Source organism: Sciurus carolinensis, chromosome 12 (genome assembly GCF_902686445.1).
Source record: "Sciurus carolinensis chromosome 12, mSciCar1.2, whole genome shotgun sequence".
NCBI lineage: Eukaryota > Metazoa > Chordata > Mammalia > Rodentia > Sciuridae > Sciurus > Sciurus carolinensis.
The window spans coordinates 49,439,616-49,458,775 of record NC_062224.1 but is presented as its reverse complement, the minus strand read 5'-3'; the positions used below and the strand labels follow the sequence as shown (position 1 = coordinate 49,458,775).

At 38.0% G+C, this 19,160-nt stretch overlaps 2 protein-coding genes across 5 annotated transcripts in view; one reads left to right on the top strand and one right to left on the bottom strand.

Annotated features, from left to right (window-relative positions):
• Window positions 1-1,119, bottom strand: part of Dclre1c (DNA cross-link repair 1C) — a 41,384-nt gene extending 40,265 nt beyond the window's left edge. Inside the window, exon 1 of one of the 2 annotated variants that reach the window (XM_047520014.1) lies at window positions 973-1,119. In XM_047520014.1, coding sequence (XP_047375970.1) covers window positions 973-1,081 — 109 coding nt within the window. In that variant the 5' untranslated portion in view covers window positions 1,082-1,119. The remainder of the gene's footprint in view (window positions 1-972) is intronic. The other variant, XM_047520015.1, reaches the window with a different exon arrangement.
• Window positions 1,120-6,392: 5,273 nt separating this feature from the next.
• Window positions 6,393-16,505, top strand: Meig1 (meiosis/spermiogenesis associated 1). Of its 3 annotated transcripts, none has more exons than XM_047520822.1 (3): window positions 6,393-6,560; window positions 10,355-10,521; window positions 14,480-16,505. In XM_047520822.1, the coding sequence occupies exons 2-3, from the start codon at window positions 10,384-10,386 to the stop codon at window positions 14,606-14,608; spliced, it is 267 nt and encodes an 88-aa protein (XP_047376778.1). In that variant the 5' UTR covers window positions 6,393-6,560; window positions 10,355-10,383; the 3' UTR covers window positions 14,609-16,505. The 3 variants fall into 3 exon arrangements, with proteins under 3 accessions (XP_047376778.1, XP_047376777.1, XP_047376776.1); XM_047520821.1 differs by lacking the exon at window positions 6,393-6,560 and adding an exon at window positions 6,570-6,695; XM_047520820.1 differs by lacking the exon at window positions 6,393-6,560 and adding an exon at window positions 6,577-6,724.
• The last annotated feature ends 2,655 nt before the right edge of the window (window positions 16,506-19,160 follow it).

Here is a 19,160-nt window from a genome sequence, read left to right as displayed (position 1 = left end):
CACCTCAAGACAATAATTGGTCTTCACACCAACCACGTGAGGAAAGGCAATTTCTACATTCATAACTTGCTTTAAATAATTTTGTATCATGATATGCATGCATGAATTCATTACACTCTTGATTCACTTCTCTGTAGCTAATCCAGAAGACCGCACTGGAAGAGGCAGCTGCTGGAGGGTTTCTTCTGTTTATATTAATCAGTGCCAATTGGTTGTGTTAATTAAGAACAAATAAATTGTAAAACTTTTCTCTGGTAAAATTTGCTGACTTACTAATCAGCAAAACGAATGTTAAAAATGCACATTGGCGGTAAAATTAGTGGTATTCAAGCTCTGAGGACTGGCTCCTTTCTCTCCTGGAGCATCTAGCCTCAGGCAGTATCATAAAAGATGATACTCTAAACTTCATCCCTAAATACGTCCAGCTGTAAAACTGTAGTGTTCTGCTTGCTGATGCCTTCTAGAAGGTAAATCCTAGACTAGAACAAACCTTTCAGTTTAAGTGTGGTCAGAATACCTGAAAAGAGAGATAGCTTGAACTTGGTATGGCTTACGACCGGTGGTTTCGACTCGATCAGGTGTGGGCGCAGCTGCGAGCTATTGCTGGGTATAACAAGTTGATTTGAAACTTGTTTTCTTTATACAGGGTAAAGAGAAGTGGGTGGGAAACACAGGGGAAGAAGGAACTAAAGCTACGCAACATCTGACTATCCGCCACTAGGAGAGCAACCAAAAGAATTAATAGTGTCCGACCACACTGACCAGTGTCACTGCGCAATTGGCAGTCGCTATTACTCCAGGTTGTGCAGATCTAGTAATGGTCTTAGGCTGAAGAGCCGACTGGAGCATGTGCGCTTTTCAGTCCCTCGTTAGCCTCCCACAACCTACATGCCTTTTGCTCCAGGGCCCCGAAACTCTGTCATCGTCACTCCACCCACTGCACCCCGGAAGTGGGGGTCGCGGAGGTCTCACCCTTGTGGCAGTGGGAAAGAAAGTAGGCTCGGGCTCTCAGGTTCTCCCTGTCGAAGCGGTCTATGGAGATGGTGGGATACTCGGCCATCTGTCCCTCGAAGGAACTCATAGCGCCGCGGAGAACTGAATCCCCAGCCGGTCGCGGAAGCGAAGGCTGACACAGATCAGTCCGCCACTTCCGGCAACCTTCACGCTGCCTCGCCACTGGTCGACCGAATGCAGCCACGGCCAATCAAAGGAGCCTAGCGACCGAAGGCGGTGCCAAGGTGCGTCCCTTGGTTCCCGCCGCCTGGATCTCAGGCTAAGTGTCAAAGCTGAACTGTAGACAGTGAGCCTGTGGCTTTACCTAGAGTGGGGTGGCCCGTCTGGCTGGGATCAAGGGCGTGGAACGAAGAGTATCATTCCTGTGAAGTGGGCTGCGGAGTTGGCTTTAAATCTGACGGCGTTCCTCTTCTTGTCTACTGAAAACCAAGCTTGTTTTTCTCCTCGCAATTTCTATAGCCATGAGGATCATATAAGAAAATGCATCGCACTCATGGTAGATTCCATAGTTGGTCGTTCGCTTCTCTGTTTATATTCATAATTTACAAATTTAGGGAAGAATTATTTCTAATAATCACAACTCAGAAGCATGCTTTTAGGGCAAAGAATTAACGATCCAAACAGTGTGTTATCTACTAATCGTCCCCCATTCCCGTTTGAGCTATATTTTTAGGAAGTTAGAATATACAAATGAATGATGGGGAAAGCTCTGAAGAGGTTTATTAAAGTGTTAAGATTTACCAAATATGTAGTCACAATGGCATTTATTGTGCCTCTCTCCAGCAAGTCTCTCTGGGCAACACTATATTATTAGTCACAAACAACTGGAACACTTTTAAAATCCTGCTTATACATGACACGTGACAAACCTTATGGTGGTTACATAGCAGGCTGAAAAGTGCCTTCAAATAGTGGTCCATCAGTTTGGAGACCACATGTTTGCAGAATATGGTAAATCAGAGCTTCCCCAAGACACAAAATGATATGAGAAAAAGGCCAGAAACAAAGAAGTTCTGACCAGGGGAGTCAGGAAGCAAAATGCCATAGTCCGAGAACATCGACTTATCCTTGTGGTCATGATATTGAGAGTTCTAATTATGTACAGATTCTCACGAAATCTTAATAAAGAGGAGCGGGGAGGGGAAGGAAAGAAAGGGCAGTGGAGTGGAGAGGTATAAACACCATACTCACTAATTTAAGTAAAAATATTTTATCACTGTACTACTGGCAACACCTTTGATTTAGGATAAGATGGTTTTTCCTAGAATAAAGGGGGGCTATTGCTACGGTGAAGTTGTTGATATGTAACACAAATTCTGTAGAATCTTGCAGATGTAGAGCTCCTAGAAAGTCAAGACAGGATTGTGCTTATACCCTTATTCATCTGCTCATTTATCTCCCCTTTTTTCACAATTGGATACAATACAAAAGAATATAGGGAAATAGAGTCAAGGCAGAGGGAAAGATGGGACAAATAATGAAGATAGCTAAGCACAGCCTACACGTACTCATATGGGAGGCAGGGCCTGGTTTTGGCTCTTTAAGAAGCTGAAACACCATCATTTCCTAACTTTGTGGCATTCTTAAGTTACAGATAAGGTTTTCAGAAGAAGTCCAAGTTTGGAGGCTGAATCACAAGAGAAATTTCTCCAGTGGTTGTTTGTTTAAAAAACAAAATGAAGCTGTGAGATTCACAACAGTGTCATCTACTGGTTTCTGGCCCCTCACTCCCTAGTAGGAAATCTCCATCTTTCAGCAATCTCAGAACTTTTTCAATTTCTTTGTCTTTGATTCCTTCTATCCCAACAAGACTGAAAACTGCTAATAAGCTTATGTCAAATACCTAAAAATTCATTATTGAAGGGCTGGGGGTGCTGCTCGGAGGTAGAGCATGTGCATAGCATGTGTGAGGCCCTGGGCTCAATCCTCACTATTAAAAAGTAATTAGACATTGAGATATATACATCATTGTTGGGAAGTCACTTTAGGATATATTTTTCTTAATATAATGTACTTAATGTCAATGTAAATAAATTGTAATTATTGTGTCTTATTCTATTTTTTTAGAACAGAATGTCATGATGTGATAGGGGGTATACTGTGTCATGCTATGGGGGATACAATGAGATAATCTATGTTAAAAATTATATTCATTTGCTAGGATTGTCACAACAAGTAGCACATACTGGGTGATTTAAACAACACAGATTTATCATCTCTGTTCTGCAGGCTGTAAGCCCAAGACCAAGGTGTTGTTAGGTTGGTTCCTTCAGAGGACTGTGAGGAAGAATCTGTTCCATACCTCTCCCATAGCTTCTACTGGTTAGCAGTCAATCATGTTCCTTGACTTGTAGAAGTGTGGCCCAGTCTCTGACTCATCTTCACACAGGCTTCTCCATTTGTGCATGCTTATGTCCATATTTCTCTTTTTTATAAAGGACACAAGTCATGTTGGATTAGGGAGAAACTCACAATACTCCAGAGTATGACTTCATCTTGCATAAATACAACTTCGGTGACACTTCCAAATAAGGTCACATTCTTAGGTGCTTGAGGGTCCAGATGTCAATATTTTGAATTTGAAAGTAATACAATTTAACTCATAAGAAAAAGCAATGTTTAAAATGTTTATTATATTTAAAAAAAACAAAGTACTGTACTTCTTACTAAAGGTTAACAATTTTAAAATTCAAAGTGTCCTAACCTATAAGATTTAGCTGCAGATTATTTTTAGTTTTTGTGATTTTTAAAATTCTCTCAATTTTAGAAGAATGTAAGTGAAAACTGGGCTTAGAAGTAGGCAGAGAAATGTTTCAATTCATTCAAGTTAACATTACAAAACACACAGATCAGACTCAGAGCCTTGTCATTAGATTGTGGAGGTCCTGCTTAGAGTCTCCTCTGAGTCCTTCCTGTGAGTATAATCTTGGCTAAGTTAACCAACCTCTCTCAAACTTGGTTTTCTCATCTGTAAAATAGAAGTAACAAAAGAAGTCCAATCCCTGGAGAAATGGTAAGTTCTCAATAAATTTCAGAAATTATTATTTATTTGGCATCTATTAAAGACTAGGCACATGCCTGAACCAGGAGGCACATGAAGGAGTATGTCTTTGAACTTGAGCAGCCGGGGGAAAACTGGCCTTGTGTTAAACAAGGAGTGACAGGCAAGATTAGAATAATATTTCTCAAAGTGTGGACACTAAAATAACATCACCAAAAATATTTGGGAACTTGTTAGAAATTTTTTTTCTGTATCCCAGCCCAGAGATACTGAATCAGAAACCATGAGGGTGGAGACCAAGCAATCCATCTCAATACACCCTCTGCTGATCTGGATGGATGCTAATATTTGAGAAACATGGGATTAGAGTTTAGAAAGAACAGTCAGGTCAGAAATGAAAGAAGCTGCTGCAATACTCCAAGAAATGTGATGGTCAAGATCAATTTATTCATTCAATAAATAGTCACCAACCCACTACTATGTATCAGAATTATTTTTTTTAACTTTTATTTATTTATGTATTTTCATTAACTTTTTTGGACCGTGATAAATATTTTTTAAAAAATTATTTTCATACATGTATATAGGGTAATAATGTCTTTCTCAATCTACCATCCTTCCCATCCCCACCCGCCTCACCCCTCTGCTCACTTGCCTCTGTACAATCCAAGTTTCATTCTTCCCTACCCATCCCCAACTATGGATCAGCAACTGCTTATCAGAGAAAACATTCAGTCTTTGGTTTTTAGGGATTGGCTTATTTAACATAGCAGGATACTCTCCAGCTCCATCCATTTACCTGCAAATGCCATAATTTCATTCTTCTTTAAGATTGGTGATATTCCATTGTGTATATGGACCACATTTTCTTTATTCATTCATCTGTTGAAAGGCATCTAGGTTGGTTCCATAGTTTAGCTATTGTTAATTGGGCTGCTATAAACATTGATGTGGCTGTATCACTGTAGAATGCTGATTATAAGTCCTTTGAGTATAAGCCAAGGAGTGGGATAACTGGGTCAAATGATGGGTCCATTCCAAGTTTTTTGAGGAATCTCCATACTTCTTTCCAAAGTGGTTGCCCTAATCTGCAGTTCCACCAACAATGTGAGTGTACCTTTCTCCCTACATCCTCGCCAACACTTATTATTGTTTGTATTCTTGATAGTTGCCATTCTGACTGGAATGAGATGAAATCTTAGAGCAGTTTTGATTTGCATTTCTCTAATTGCAAGAGATGATGAACATTTTTTTGTATGTTTGTTGATCGACTGTATTTCTTCTGTGAAGTGTCTGTTCAGTTCTTTAGTCCATTTATTGATTGGGTGATTTGTTTTATTGGTGTTCAGTTTTTTGAGTTCTTCATATATCTTGGAGATGAGTGCTCTATCTGAGGTTCATGTGGTAAAGATTTTCTCCCATTCTGTAGGCTCTCTCTTCAAATTAATCAATAGAATTCTTGCATAGTCTGAAGCCCTGGGTTCAAACCCCAGTACCACACACGTACACACACACACACAAAGGATTTTAGGTGTTATCTAGGGAAAATGGAATATGTGGAAGGAGTAGGGGTTTTGATTTTTCTGGTTGTGGGGGGAGGTTTGGGGAGATTGTTTTGGACAGCCCTCCAAATGGATGTTGAGTATATGTTGGCTATACAAGTCTAAAGTTCAGAGAAAGATTTGGGCTAAGGAAAAAATTTGGTAGTTGTAAGTAAATACATGGCATTTTTTTGAAGTTTTTAGTAAGTATGTTTAATATGTTCCTTTAATTTGAAGTGTATGTAACTTAATTTGTAATAATATGGCTGTGTTCATCAACTAGCTAATAAAATTCCTAAAACTTTAACTCTTGGTTGTTGTGATCCCTAATGAGCTGACTCTAGCACACCACTACCTCTCTTTTATACTTCAATTTATGAGTAAATATTGATGATTCTACGTTCAAAATATAGATCTTGCATTTTCTCACTTTTCATTAACGTAGATGGTATTTTGGATATAATAAGATAATATTAGAAAAGTAAAGCTATAGATATCATTTGTTGCCTGTTTACTAATTGTCAGGCATTATATTATACTCTATGTACTAGTTCATAGAGGTCTCCATGCTCTTATTCACTTTTTTAGGGAATTATGTCTGGAATTTAAGAAGCATCAATAATACCTTTCGCTTTCCACCTCTGGTCAGGAGTAAGGCTCAGGAGTAAGCTCCCATCCTGGATTGCCATTGGTTTGGAAAATTGCACTCCACTGTGCTCTACTCTTGAGTTTAAACACAAAAGCTCTCTGGAGGGGGCGGGGCCTGAGGATATTGGGCGGAGTCTGGGGCGGGGCGGGGTCCAAGTGAGCCGACCGGTTGAGCTGTGCCTCCGCGTTGCTAGGAGATGCGAAGGTCGCTGAAGCAAGGACAGTTGGCATCTAGCCGGCCCAGCCCACGGATTTCAAGTAGAGAGCTCGAACACGTTTGCGACCGCCTGTCCACTGGCATCTCCGGCCTCTCCAGCTCGGCTGAGCGAGGGTAACCACCGAGAGCTGGCCGAGGGGTGGGTGACTTAGCCACCAAGGACCGAGCCCTAGACCAGCCCCTGCGCCCGGCTGGGCCCCGCCCCGGAAGCTCAGGCTCCGCCCCTTCCGCCCTGCAGATGTTTGCTACCTTAGAGATCTCCGGGCTGTCCTCGGTATTTACAGATTCTCCAGACTGTTCTCGGTATTTATTTGTCTCCCCCTGTCATTTTTAGTGTAGCTCTTCGGCCCCTGCTAAACTTCAGGGTGATTCTCCTATAAGTTTCCGGGCCTCCCAGCGCCCTCTTTGGGTTTAAGGACCGCGACTTCGAGGGCTCAGCCTTTGGACCCAGGATTCAGAAAACTTTCTCAGCCCGTTTTTATTGGGCAGATTATACATCACAGATAGTTGGTGATTTCTGACAAAGTTTGAGGGACTGGGGAAATCCTGCTAGCTTGGTCGGTGGGGGGAAGGGCGAAAAGGGTGGCTTTGGCTTTGTGCTGCGTGCAGATTCGTACACCTGGCGGGTAGACCGCAAAGCGTATGTAGGGAACTAACTGCTTGTCTTTCAACTGAACTCCCAAAGACACTGGGAGAGGGAGTGCGAGAACTTTAGAGACCTTCTAACGCTTACCTTTCACCTTAGGGAACTAAGACCCAGTAATATTCATTCTTAGCCAAAGTTACGCGCTAAAGGGCTCTGCCATATCCAGCTACCGGTTAGAAACAGAAATGATGAAATGGAGAAAGAAATGGAAGGTTAGGGAGGCTGAAACTCTTAAGGGTTTAATACCACCAATAGTTAAAAAAATAAAAGAACTTCAGAATACAAAGGAAAGGAAAAGGGGTTTTGCAGAGAAGGAAGTTTGAGGTGACTGTCTACATCAAAGTTATATACTGGTGAAGTACAACTTAGATCGTCAGAGACTTAAGATTGGTGATCCCCCCCCCCAGTACCCACATAACCCTGGTAGTGTTTAATAAAATTAAATTTCCGCAAACTAGAAACTTCATGCATTGCTATTATCTATTTGTGAAAATGAAACAGTATTATAGAGACTAAAAGTATTTTTTATCCTTTTTTTTCCCGTTACTGTCATTAAAGAAACCAGTTGAAAGTGCTGAATGCTACTAGCAGAATTAGTAGTGCCACTGAATTTCCCAGAATCACTGCAGTAATCGAGGAATTTTAAGTTGATATTTCCTAATTTCATTATGTTCTTAATAAAGTGAAAGTAAGAAAGACAAAAAAAAAAAAAAGTCGAATTTGCACCACTCCTATATAGCACAGTTACAGTAGTCACTAGGGTTCCTGTCATGTTGAAAACTGCATTCATGTTTCCTTTAGATATTTTGTGGAAGTGAAATTTCAAAATGCCTGATGATATCTACAAGATAGATATTTCAACTGAAAAAAACGAATGATTTCCAGCAATCCAACTTAAATCAGCTTATTTTCTATTCTCTATTAAATGTAGCATTTTTATATGTGTAATGACATGATTGACCTGAAAGTGACAACAAGTTATGGAGATGACATTCAGGAAAATATTTTTTAGTGAACATGAGCAAATAAAAGTGTTTTATTATGCATTAAAAACCCAAACCTAAATTTAAAAATGGCTTGGTGAAAACATAAATTAAGATTGTACCACTTCATTTATAAAAGCAATATAAGTAATATAGCCACTAAATTCATATAAAAACATGAATTTTGAAGTGTTTGTAATACAGTGAATCCACACTTTTTCATTTTTCTTAGCATCATTTTGTTACATATATAATATTCTACATGTAAATGTATGTAATATATATACATTACATATATTTTTTCATTACATATATATTTTAACACATATGTCCAACTTAGCTAGTGTATTGTGCAACAGTGATGTAATGAACTCCCTATCAAAATGAATGGAAAGACGGATTTTTACTGAAACATGGCTATTCCAAATTTTACAAAAATTAGTACAATGCCTTAATAATGACTTGCTTTAACATGCAACATGAGCCTAAATCTAAATCAGTGAGGATTAAAAGTTTTTAAAAACTCATATAGTAACAAAACCCTAATTTTCTCTGGTCTGATGAATGTAAATGTTGGTATGCATATTGGAAAAATGCAAACAATAATATGAATAATAGATCCCTTATGTAGTTGCTACTTTCATCAGAAGAAGAACCATGTGATTCAAACGACTTCATTTAAATTACCTTAAATCTGGAACTAAGTCCAAACAAATGTGGGAATTGTGGTTTCAGAGTAGAATGTAAATGCCATACTCTAGAATGTTAAATAAGCAACCAAAATCTAGAGAAATAGGAGGAGCAGACAGCCAATTTCCTTATATTTCATAGAAAAGAGTCTACCAGTACCTTATGTGATTAATACACAGAGTTGAAATAAGTGACTTTTAGTTTGGCCTCTTGCTAGTTTTTGTTATCTTTTATTAACAATAGAAGGAAATTTTAGGGTACATTTTTATGTTGAGGAAACATTCACCTGAAATTCAACAACTCTGCCACTTTTTCCTTTTCCTATATTTCCCCCTGTTAAATCCAAGTAAAGCTACATTTATTAGTTTTGTAAAAATATTTATCATAAGACTCTCTTTTATAACTTCTTAAGTCTATCCTAATTAACTCATCATGTTTGGGATGATGTTTACTCAATGTCAAGCAAGGGTAGATATTTCTAATTTATATGATTATTATTTTGCCTTTTCTTGTACTTTAATGTGCCTCTTAGCTTTTTTTTAACCTGATGAGCATTTGTCATTGTGAAAGAAAAAAATTGGAAAATGCTAATTGATTCACAAGATCTACTTTTTGAAGTCTGACTTTAATATATTTCAGTGAATAGAAATATATTTTACTAGAAGAATGGATTCAAGGAATCATGATGAAAATGCTGGGTATTCATTTCAATTAAATGATATGTTTTGGTAATAGACTAAGAAGTAGCTGAGAAAAACAAGTGCAAGATTACGTTTTTGAAAACCTGGCTATGGGACATGGGTACATGTAGCTGAGGGGTACAGTATTTGCCCAGCATGCAGAAAGCTTTGACTTGAGCCTCAACACTGAAAAAAAAAAATCAATCCAAGAAACAAAAACTGGCTAAAGAGGTTTGGGGAATGGACAATTACATGAACTAGGGTTGGATATTAGAATTTCCAAGATCATTGGTGATCTTCTACACTGTTTAAAAATCAATGATAGCCATACAACTTGCAAGGAATTTGTGTTAGTCTTCTTCTCACGTTGGTGTATCACAGAATCAGGTGCCACAGTGACCTAAGTAAATGGATTACAGTGATTGGGATGTCTCCAAGCAGTTAAAAAGTGAATAACGAAGAAACCATTGCTTCCCAGCCATGAGTGAGAAGACTGATTTTACATTCCCTTCTTCAGGGGAAAAAAAAAGGGGGGGGGGGGGTGAAAAAGATATAGTTACTAATCTAATTGAAAGATGGTGGGATATTTTGACAATCTGCTGAGCAGTTACAAATAACATTTTCAGAAATGTGCAAACTATTGCCCAGAACACCAGGACTGGTATACAGCTTAGGACATTACACCAAACTCCAAGTACAATTTTATTTGATGAAGAAGCAAACAGTTCTCAGTGTATCTTTCAGGGTTTGGGGAGAGGTTTGTTTGTTGTTTTTCCAAATTACAGCTGGAATCTTTCAGAATCTTAAAATTGAATGTTAAAAAAAGCAACATGTTTAAACTGGGATTCTCAACTCAATATGTAATTTTTTAAGCGTTACATTTTAAAATTGTTACCATTAAGTTATCTATTAATGTTGTTTTAACATCTTTCAGAAATAATTGGTAATAAGACCTGTGTAGCCATGGCTAGTTCTGACGTGAAACCAAAATCAATAAGTCGTGCCAAAAAATGGTCAGAAGAGATAGAAAATCTGTACAGATTTCAACAAGCAGGATATCGGGATGAAATTGAATATAAACAAGTGAAACAAGTTTCTATGGTAAGATTTATGCCTTACAGACCTGAACTGGAAATGAGTTTGTTAGAAGATGAAAAGAATTTTAAAAACAATTCTGCAACTCTCATTTTATTAAGGAAGAGACCCAGGCCCACAAATGTGATTTGCCAGGCCATTTGGGGAAAGAGGTGGTCTCTTGTCTGGGGACATTTCAAAATTTTTAGCTTTTATTGAGCAACCAGGCTCTGCTAAAAGAATCTTTCATGGTAGACAAAAAAGGGTAATTCTATGATCAGATATTCAGTTTGTTGTATAACAATTATTTCCCTTCTGTTTGTTTTAATTATGAATCAGGGGTTAACATGTTTTTTATGGAGATTATACTTGGAAAAAACACTATTAGAGAAAAAATCTTGACTTTGCCACTCAAAGACTAGACCAAGATCTAGTCTTTGCAGCAGTTATAATGTAATTTCTTTTAACTCATTTATTCTACTGGCTACTAGGAGAATTTTTAAGACTCTCATAGAATTGGGCATAGTATTCATAAATATATTTAAAATTTAGGGTGTTTAATAATACATTTAAATCTTTATAATCATAATATTTAATATTTAGATTTTGAGTTATAAGTAACCTGTTTTTAATATTATTTTTGTTTTTTTTAACATCATTTTTGAAAAACCTGAATTTTTCAGATTTATATGATCTTCATTCTGCTTTTTAGTCTCTATTTAATACTCATAAAAAAGTAGAGAGGAAAAGATGTAGAGGAAATACAGAGCTAAAATGTAATATGTTTTTTAATTTGACAGGGTTGGTGAGAAATGAAATTAAAAATAATGATCATATGAAGAGTTACTTACTGCGATTTTCATATATCCATCTCTTCACATGTACAAACATTTTACTCTGGTGTCATTACCAAAAGCTGGTTTTCATTATTATACCATCTGTGGCTTTTAAACAGGGAAAACTAGAATCATTGTCATTTTAACCCATTTTGTCCCATCGTAATAGATGTGGAACATCTATACAAACGTAAATATGGTTTTTATATATATATAATATAATAATAACATGTAATAATGTTGATTAATATTAGTATAAAATACATATAAGGTTTAGAATATTATTTCTAACCTATTTTATTGCACCTGTGTCAGCTTACTGAAATATTTGCAGAAATAAAAACTTGGAGCTTAATGGGTTAATGCTGTTTAAAAATAAACTTCATTCCTTGCCTTAAATGAGATGCTGGTACTGGGGATGTAGCACAGTACTTCTGTGCTTGCCTAGCACGTGTGAGGCTCTGGGTTTGATCCCCAACACTAAGAGGGCAGAAAGGATTGGGATGTCTCTAAACACACTCAAGACCCAGGATCATAGAGGCAGTGTGAAACACAATGTGCTTTGTGTTCTTATCACTCCTACCCTAAATCCCCATACCTAATAATATTATTTAAGAGAACACAGAGTACATCCTTAACAAGCAAGTTCCAAAAAGCAAATGAGGGGTATGTGTGTTGTGTGTGCGTATTTATGTGTGTAAAAACTGTCCTGTTTACTTTATTAATTAGTAATTATAGAGGCTTTGTGTTTTCATTCAGTATATATTTATTGGATACCTGCCATGTACAAATTTCTGTGCCAAAGGTTTAGAAGATAAAAATAGAGAGTACCTGATTGCAAGAAACCAGTGAATAATCTTAGCTCGGGAGGCTGAGGCAGGAGGATCACGATTTCAAAGCCAGCCTCAGCAAAAGTGAGGCACTAAGCAACTCATTGAGACCCCGTCTCTAAATAAAATACAAGCTGGGAATGTGGCTCAGTGGTCAAGTGCCCCTGACTTCAATCCCTAGTACCAAAAAAGAAAAAATCTGCATCGTGTACAACCATAGAAATGAAATTATGTACCCCATTTATGTACAATGAATCAAAATGCAGTCTGTAAAAAAATTAAAAGCTAAAAAAAGAAGAAGAAAAGAAAAAAATGAAACCCAGTGAACTCATGAAAGAGTACAGGCTTTTTGGAATCAGTTCTGGGTTAGCCTCACCTCTTCAAGCTGGTTGGCCTGTACAAGGTTCTCAACTTCGCTGAGCCCCTATTTCCTCAACTATGAAATAGCAATGGCAGTGGCTGCTTTAGAAAACTGCCACAGGAATTAAATGAATCATGTTTGAAGTGCCTGGCAGTGTAGTGCTCATATAATTTGGTGAGTGAATGGACCTAAGTAAGTATTAATGAATTATTAATACTGTCATTAATGATTAATAGCTTTCTTATTATCTTGGAGTAGAAAATAAGTAACAGTCACACACACACACAAAAACTATATGCAAGTCAAAGTATGTGGACTTAAGAAAAAGAAGCATAGAAGTTTAGAGGACAAAATGACTTTCTTGTGAGGAAAATCCTCATAAAAGTCTCTATGCCCCAGTAGCATTTGTGGTGCCACTTAAAGGAGGGATAAAGTGGTAACTGAAGGCATGCCTTAGGTGGAAGGTCCCTATCAAAGTGCTGAGGTCTATGGGTTTGAGAAAAGTTCTTTTTCCTTACTTGAAACCTGCCCCATTGACAAGTACTATTAGTGCTTGCTGACCTCCCTGTTTGAGCAGAAGGAAATTGAACGTGAGAATCCTATCATTCTCTTCCACTATAGAAAGTTCCAAATCAGATGGATGTTGTCAAGTTCAAAGTCCAAAAGAATATAATCAGAGGTAGCAAGGGGTTTACAAAGAAAAATATCTTGAGGCCAATGAGCACAGGTCCAATGTAGCTTTTTTGAGGATCATGCCATATAAAGTGGCCCCGAATGTTCTACAGAGACAGTGGTTACACTCGTTACTGTGTGAGATAGTCTTTAGAGCCCTGGTAAATAAATGGGAGTCTAAGGGTGACTTAAGAATGCCTCCTTTCCCTGCTGAGGGTAACGGGAGGCACGAAGGCAGGCTTGCCATAAGTGGTGAAAAGGCACTTTTCCTTGCTGTTTTCCTTCAATGTAAATGTGAGTGGGCCTACCAAGATTTATCAGATAGGCTGCTGTCTGTTTTGCTAATTCATAAGTAAACAAGGAACAGAAGAAAAAATGCAATATTATAAAATGAAAGACATAAAACATAGGTAGCATATCCATCTTTTCTTCCAATTGAAAGCTATGATTTGTAGAAGATGAAAAGGAGTAGCTGCCTGTATTGATGGTGGTGAAGAACAAGATTTGATTTTCCTAACACCCGAACAGTGGGTTTTTGACAATGATAAAGTGCATCTCACAAATCCTGAAGGAACAGATTTAACAACAAAAATGCATTAACCTGATCAAGAAGACACTACATTGAAATTGGAGAGGAAGGGGAGAAAAATGTTCAAATCAGATCAAGCCAGATGATAAAGTAAGCAAACCAATACAGCATAGAAGAAAGAATAGTGGTAGAAGAAAAGATTGTTGAAGACTATGCCTAATGACCTCCAAATGCCTATTAAAAACTGGGTTTCAGTTTCAAGGTGAACTTGAAATTTGAGCAGAAGGAAGTACACATGCATCTTTAGGTATTTTGAGTCTTCCTTTTGTCCCTATATGACATCCATAATCAACAGATGGTGCTTTCAGAATGGGGCTAGACCTATCCCTGATTTTCTCCTGGGGGTTATTTTTATAAGTTATAATATTTGAAATAATTTATAAACATAAGAATTAAGTTTATATTATTTGGAAATATTTTCCCTATCTGGGTCACCACGTAGACAATTAAACCTAGAAAATGGGTTTTAGAGAGAAGCACCAAATTAGTTGTTCTGCAATATAAATTTACCGCTTAAGGTATGTTTTGTGTGTGTGTGTGTGTGTGTGTGTGTGTGTGTGTAATACTCTAAAAGCACAAGCATTTTTAAATTTATACTTCAATTTTTTGATGCAAGTTGTACTTTTGACTATTTGATAGTAAAATATAAGATAAAATGGGCATTACAATATTTATATTCTGATTTTTGATTGTGCAGGTAGATCGATGGCCAGAGACTGGCTATGTGAAGAAACTTCAGAGAAGGGACAATACTTTTTATTACTACAACAAACAGAGGGAATGTGATGACAAAGAAGTCCACAAAGTGAAAATTTATGCTTACTAGCTCTTCTTTGTATTACTTAACAATTTTTCATTGTTTCTATTCTACATCATGTAAATGCTTGTCATTTTACAAAATAATTCCAAATGCAGTCTTCCATTTAAAGTTTTGAAACACAGAAACCATGCAACTTATCGACTGATCATCCTGTCCTGCTCTAAAATATAACTGCAGAAGTATTAAACTTGTACCCTTGTTGATTCATCCTCTTACTGACCATTTTAACTATGGTAGAGTAAACATTATGCTTGGGGGGAACTAGCCCCCCTTGAAACAATCCCATTGATTAGTCTACTGATCTGTTTTCTTACAGTAGATTAGTACCACACTCCAAGCCCCTGGTTGTCTTTATCTCTTTACTAGAACATCATTTGAACTACTAAGATCTGCCTGAGAGTCTTGCCTCTGAGTTCTTTGCCTCTTGCTGGGCAAACCAGAAATGCCAAAAATAATGTCTGCTTGGGAGTAGTTTCTGCCAATGACTGATGGGGGGAGTAGATGTATAAGTCCCCCACAACCTGGTAGCACAGGAGGAATAAGTCTGAAGTGTGTCTTTTACACTGACTGCCAGGCTTTCCCCAGTAGGATTAAAGTTTCAGTCATCCACATAATCTGACTGGATAAAATATTCCACTGGGCACCTCCCTGTTTTGCCACTTTGCCCATTTTCTACCAGTGTATTTCCCTCCTGAACAATTTCCCTACAAGTGAAGCCTTCCTTGCAAGTCCTTGTCACATGGTCATCTTCTGGGTTCCTCCATATAAGCAACTTGCATTCCATTACTGCCTGGATTACTGCAGAAGCAACCTATGTGTTAATGAGCACAGAAGTCATTGTTCCCGTTTAGGCCTTAAGAAGTCCTCTTCTCAAAAATTAGTGAGTCTTAAATCTGAAAGTGAACTGGACGAAAGGTATCTTTCTAAGTTTACTTTTTCACTAAGATTTTTTTGATCACCATTTACAAGTTATGACCTTTAAATTTTTGAATAGAGGTTCATATCTATCAATTAATTCAATTTTAGCCCCCATTTTTCAGAACCACTGTCTTTACCATAAAGTCCCATTTCTCTAATTCAAATATGCCTGTTCAGCAGTCTTTTCTAACAAGCACATCATAAAAAGAATAGGGTGGCAAGCTTCTTTTGTGTCTTTCCCAGTGCTTTCTGGAATCAGCTTATTTACCACATCTTTCATTTTTCTGTACCTCTCTGGTCATAGGTGCTGTGTATAAGAGGTTTTTTCAATCTGATACCTTTTTTTGTCCAATAAAACATACCATGATAGGCAGAATAATTGTCCTCCCTACCCCCAAAATTGTCCATGTCCTTGCCCTTAGAATCTGTGAATATGTTACCTCACATGGCAAAAGAAGTTTTTAAATAATTAGAGATCTTGAGTTGGAGAAATTATCCTGGATTATTTGAGTGAACCCAATGTAATCACACAGGTCCTTATAAGAGGGCAAGAGGTGATTAGAGAAAAGAGACTTGATGATGGAAGATGTCTGTCTGAGTGGTGCGAGGAGGGAGACAAAAGCCCTAGAAGGCTTAAAACCTCTTGAATCTGGAAAAGGCAAGGACACAGATTCGCCCTCCTGTGTCTCCAGAAAGAACACCACCTGCTTTTACCAAACAGGATCTATTTCAGACTTCTGGCCTTCAAAACTCTAGAAGAATAAAAGAGTGTTGTTTTCCTGCCTCAGTTTGTGCTAATTTGTTAACAACAATGTCAAAACAGAGAACAGATGAAATCAATAATTATTCATCATCTTGAAATCAACATAGTGTTATGAATCTTGAAGTCAACATAGTATCAATCATGATCACTGTCTGCCATATTTTGACCATAGAACATATTTTGTTACAGATAAGAGCAGTTTCAATAAATTGGTTAAGCAATTTTTGCCTGAAGAAATATCAGTAATTATCCTGACTGTTCTAAATGCCACTTCATCTTTCTGAAGCAAGACTAACTTCAGAAACATGATCTTTAGATGATCTTTAGATCCTTGAGTGGTTGTGAGTAGTGATTTCCCAATGTGTCTCATGAGGGACATAGCTGGTGTTTTCACTCATGCCACTCTTTCTTAGAATATGGAAAAACTTCTTGGTCTATTTTTGCCCACATTTTATAATGTGCTTATTCTTCCTGCCCACCATGCTGCTGCTGAGAGAGCTACAACCACTGTCAGGTGCTCTTAGTAAACATGTCTGTACTATGGTGGGAGCTGGAGCTAGGCTTTAGTCCATCATGACAATAGCCTCCCTGTCAACAAAACTGCCCGACCTGCTCCATGCTAGATGTCATAGGTGTTCTGGCTCCCAGTGGAGCATAGGGTTGCTCATTAACCATGCATTTCCCAAAGATCTATGGTACAAACTGGTTGCACTTCAGGACATCACAAGGATTTTTTTTTAAACACTGATACCTCAATCTACTCCATTCCAGTTAAACCATAATATCTAGGAATGGAACCTAGGCATTAATTTTTACTTTTAAAAGGTAAAATGAAAAAACAAAACAAAGCAAACAAACAAAAAACCCCAGGTAATTTCAGTGGGTGAAAACAACAACCAAGGTTGCAAACTATTGCCCTAGATTCCTGATTTCTATAGGTTGGAGAGCCAAAATCCAACGCTCTCTTTACTACCACTTTAAGTCCTGGATCTGGGAGAAGTACTCGGTATACTTGAAACATTTTCAGGTATGACTGGAGAAGTGTACTTCACATGAGCAGCTGTGCAGTTTATCTCAAGCAACCTAGTGGGAGTGCATGGTGAAGGATTTTGCTTACCTCGTGGCAGCCAGAAAGCAGAAAGGGAGAGTGAGGAGGGGACTGAGGTCCTGATATTCCCTTCAAGGGCCCCCTATGATTTAACTTCCAACTTCCTTTCATCAGGCTCCACCTCCTAAAGGTTCTACCACCTCTCAATAGAGCCATGGGCTGGGGACCAAGTCTTCAACAAATGGGCTCTTGGGGACACTCAAGATTCAAACTATAGAAGTTGGCATCTAGAAACTTTGATTTCAGGAGTGCTCCCACCATTCCTGATAAGAGGCTCTCCATGCCTGAACAAGTGCAAACAGTATAGTTTATACCATTCTACTTCTGGAAGTCTAGAATTTTGATACATGCAAGGCAGAGGGTATCCATGTGGCCAGCCCAAATAAGAATCTCTGTCACTAAGTCTGTAACTGAACTTCCTTGACAGACACCATTTCACTCTGTTGTCATATTCATTGCTGGAGGAACTGAAAGCACCTCATGTGACTCCATTGGAAGAAGATTCTTAGGAACTTGAGCCTTGTTTCCTCTGGGTCCTCATGCCATGTTCCTTTTCACTTTGCTGATGTACTTTGAATCTTTTCACTCTAGTAAATGAAAGCTATGTGTCCAGTTGTATGCTGAGTCCAGTGAACCCTCCTAGCAAACCATTAAATCTGGGGTTGTCTTGGGAACTCCTAACATGGGAAGCATATTGAGTCAGTCACTAGAGTGTCAGAGTATAATAAAAGGCAAGAGTATTAGTGGAGCAGAGGAAACTTTGTTTCACTAAGGAAGAAGAGGTCAGCTAGGAATCACTGCTCAAAAGCAGTCCCCAGCTCAGTCTGTTTTGAGTGGACTCTTGTCTACTCTCCACAGGTCTCCTGATGAAGTAGATGTCTGGTGGCAAGGAGCAGTTGATAATGTGTTTTAAAATTAGAAAACATGAATTTAAGACTCTGCCTCAGTGTTATTGGGGCACCAGTTGCTAATAGAATCGGATGAGGTCCATAGTTTAGGTATTGTGAATTGAGCTGCTATAAACATTGATGTGACTGTGTTACTGTAGTATGCTGATTTTAAGTCCTTTGGATATAAACCAAGTAGTGGGATAGCTGGGTCAAATGGTGGTTCCATTCCAGGTCTTAGGACTTGACTTCCTTATCAAGACTCCTAAAGTCCAAGTAGTAAAATCAAGAATCAATAAATGGTATGGACTCAAACTAAAAAGCTTCTTCTCAGCAAAGGAAACAATAACCTGAAGAGAGGGCCTACAGAATGGGAGAAAGTCTTTACCACATGCACCTCAGAGAGAGAACTAGTCTCTGGGCTATATAAAAAACTCAAAAAACTTAATACCAAAAACACCACAAATAGCCCAACCAATAAATGGGCTGAGGAACTGAACAGACACTTCACAGAAGAAGAAATACAATCAATCGGCAAACATATAAAAAATGTTCATCATCTCTAGCAATTAGAGAAATGCAAATCAAAATTACTCTAACATTTCATCTCACTGCAGTCAGAATGGCAATTATCAAGATTACAAGCAATAATAAATGTTGGTGAGGATGTGGGGAAAAAGATACACTCATATGTTGCTGGTGGGACTGAAAATTGGTGCAACGACTCTGGAAAGCAGTATGGAGATTCCTTAGAAAACTTGGAAGGGTTCATTTCTTGATCAGTGCAAAGCCAGTGACATTGACCAGAGGATAAAATAGAGAAACATTTATTACCCATAACTGAAGCACCAGAGTTATCTGAAAAATGATGCTTTCCTTGAA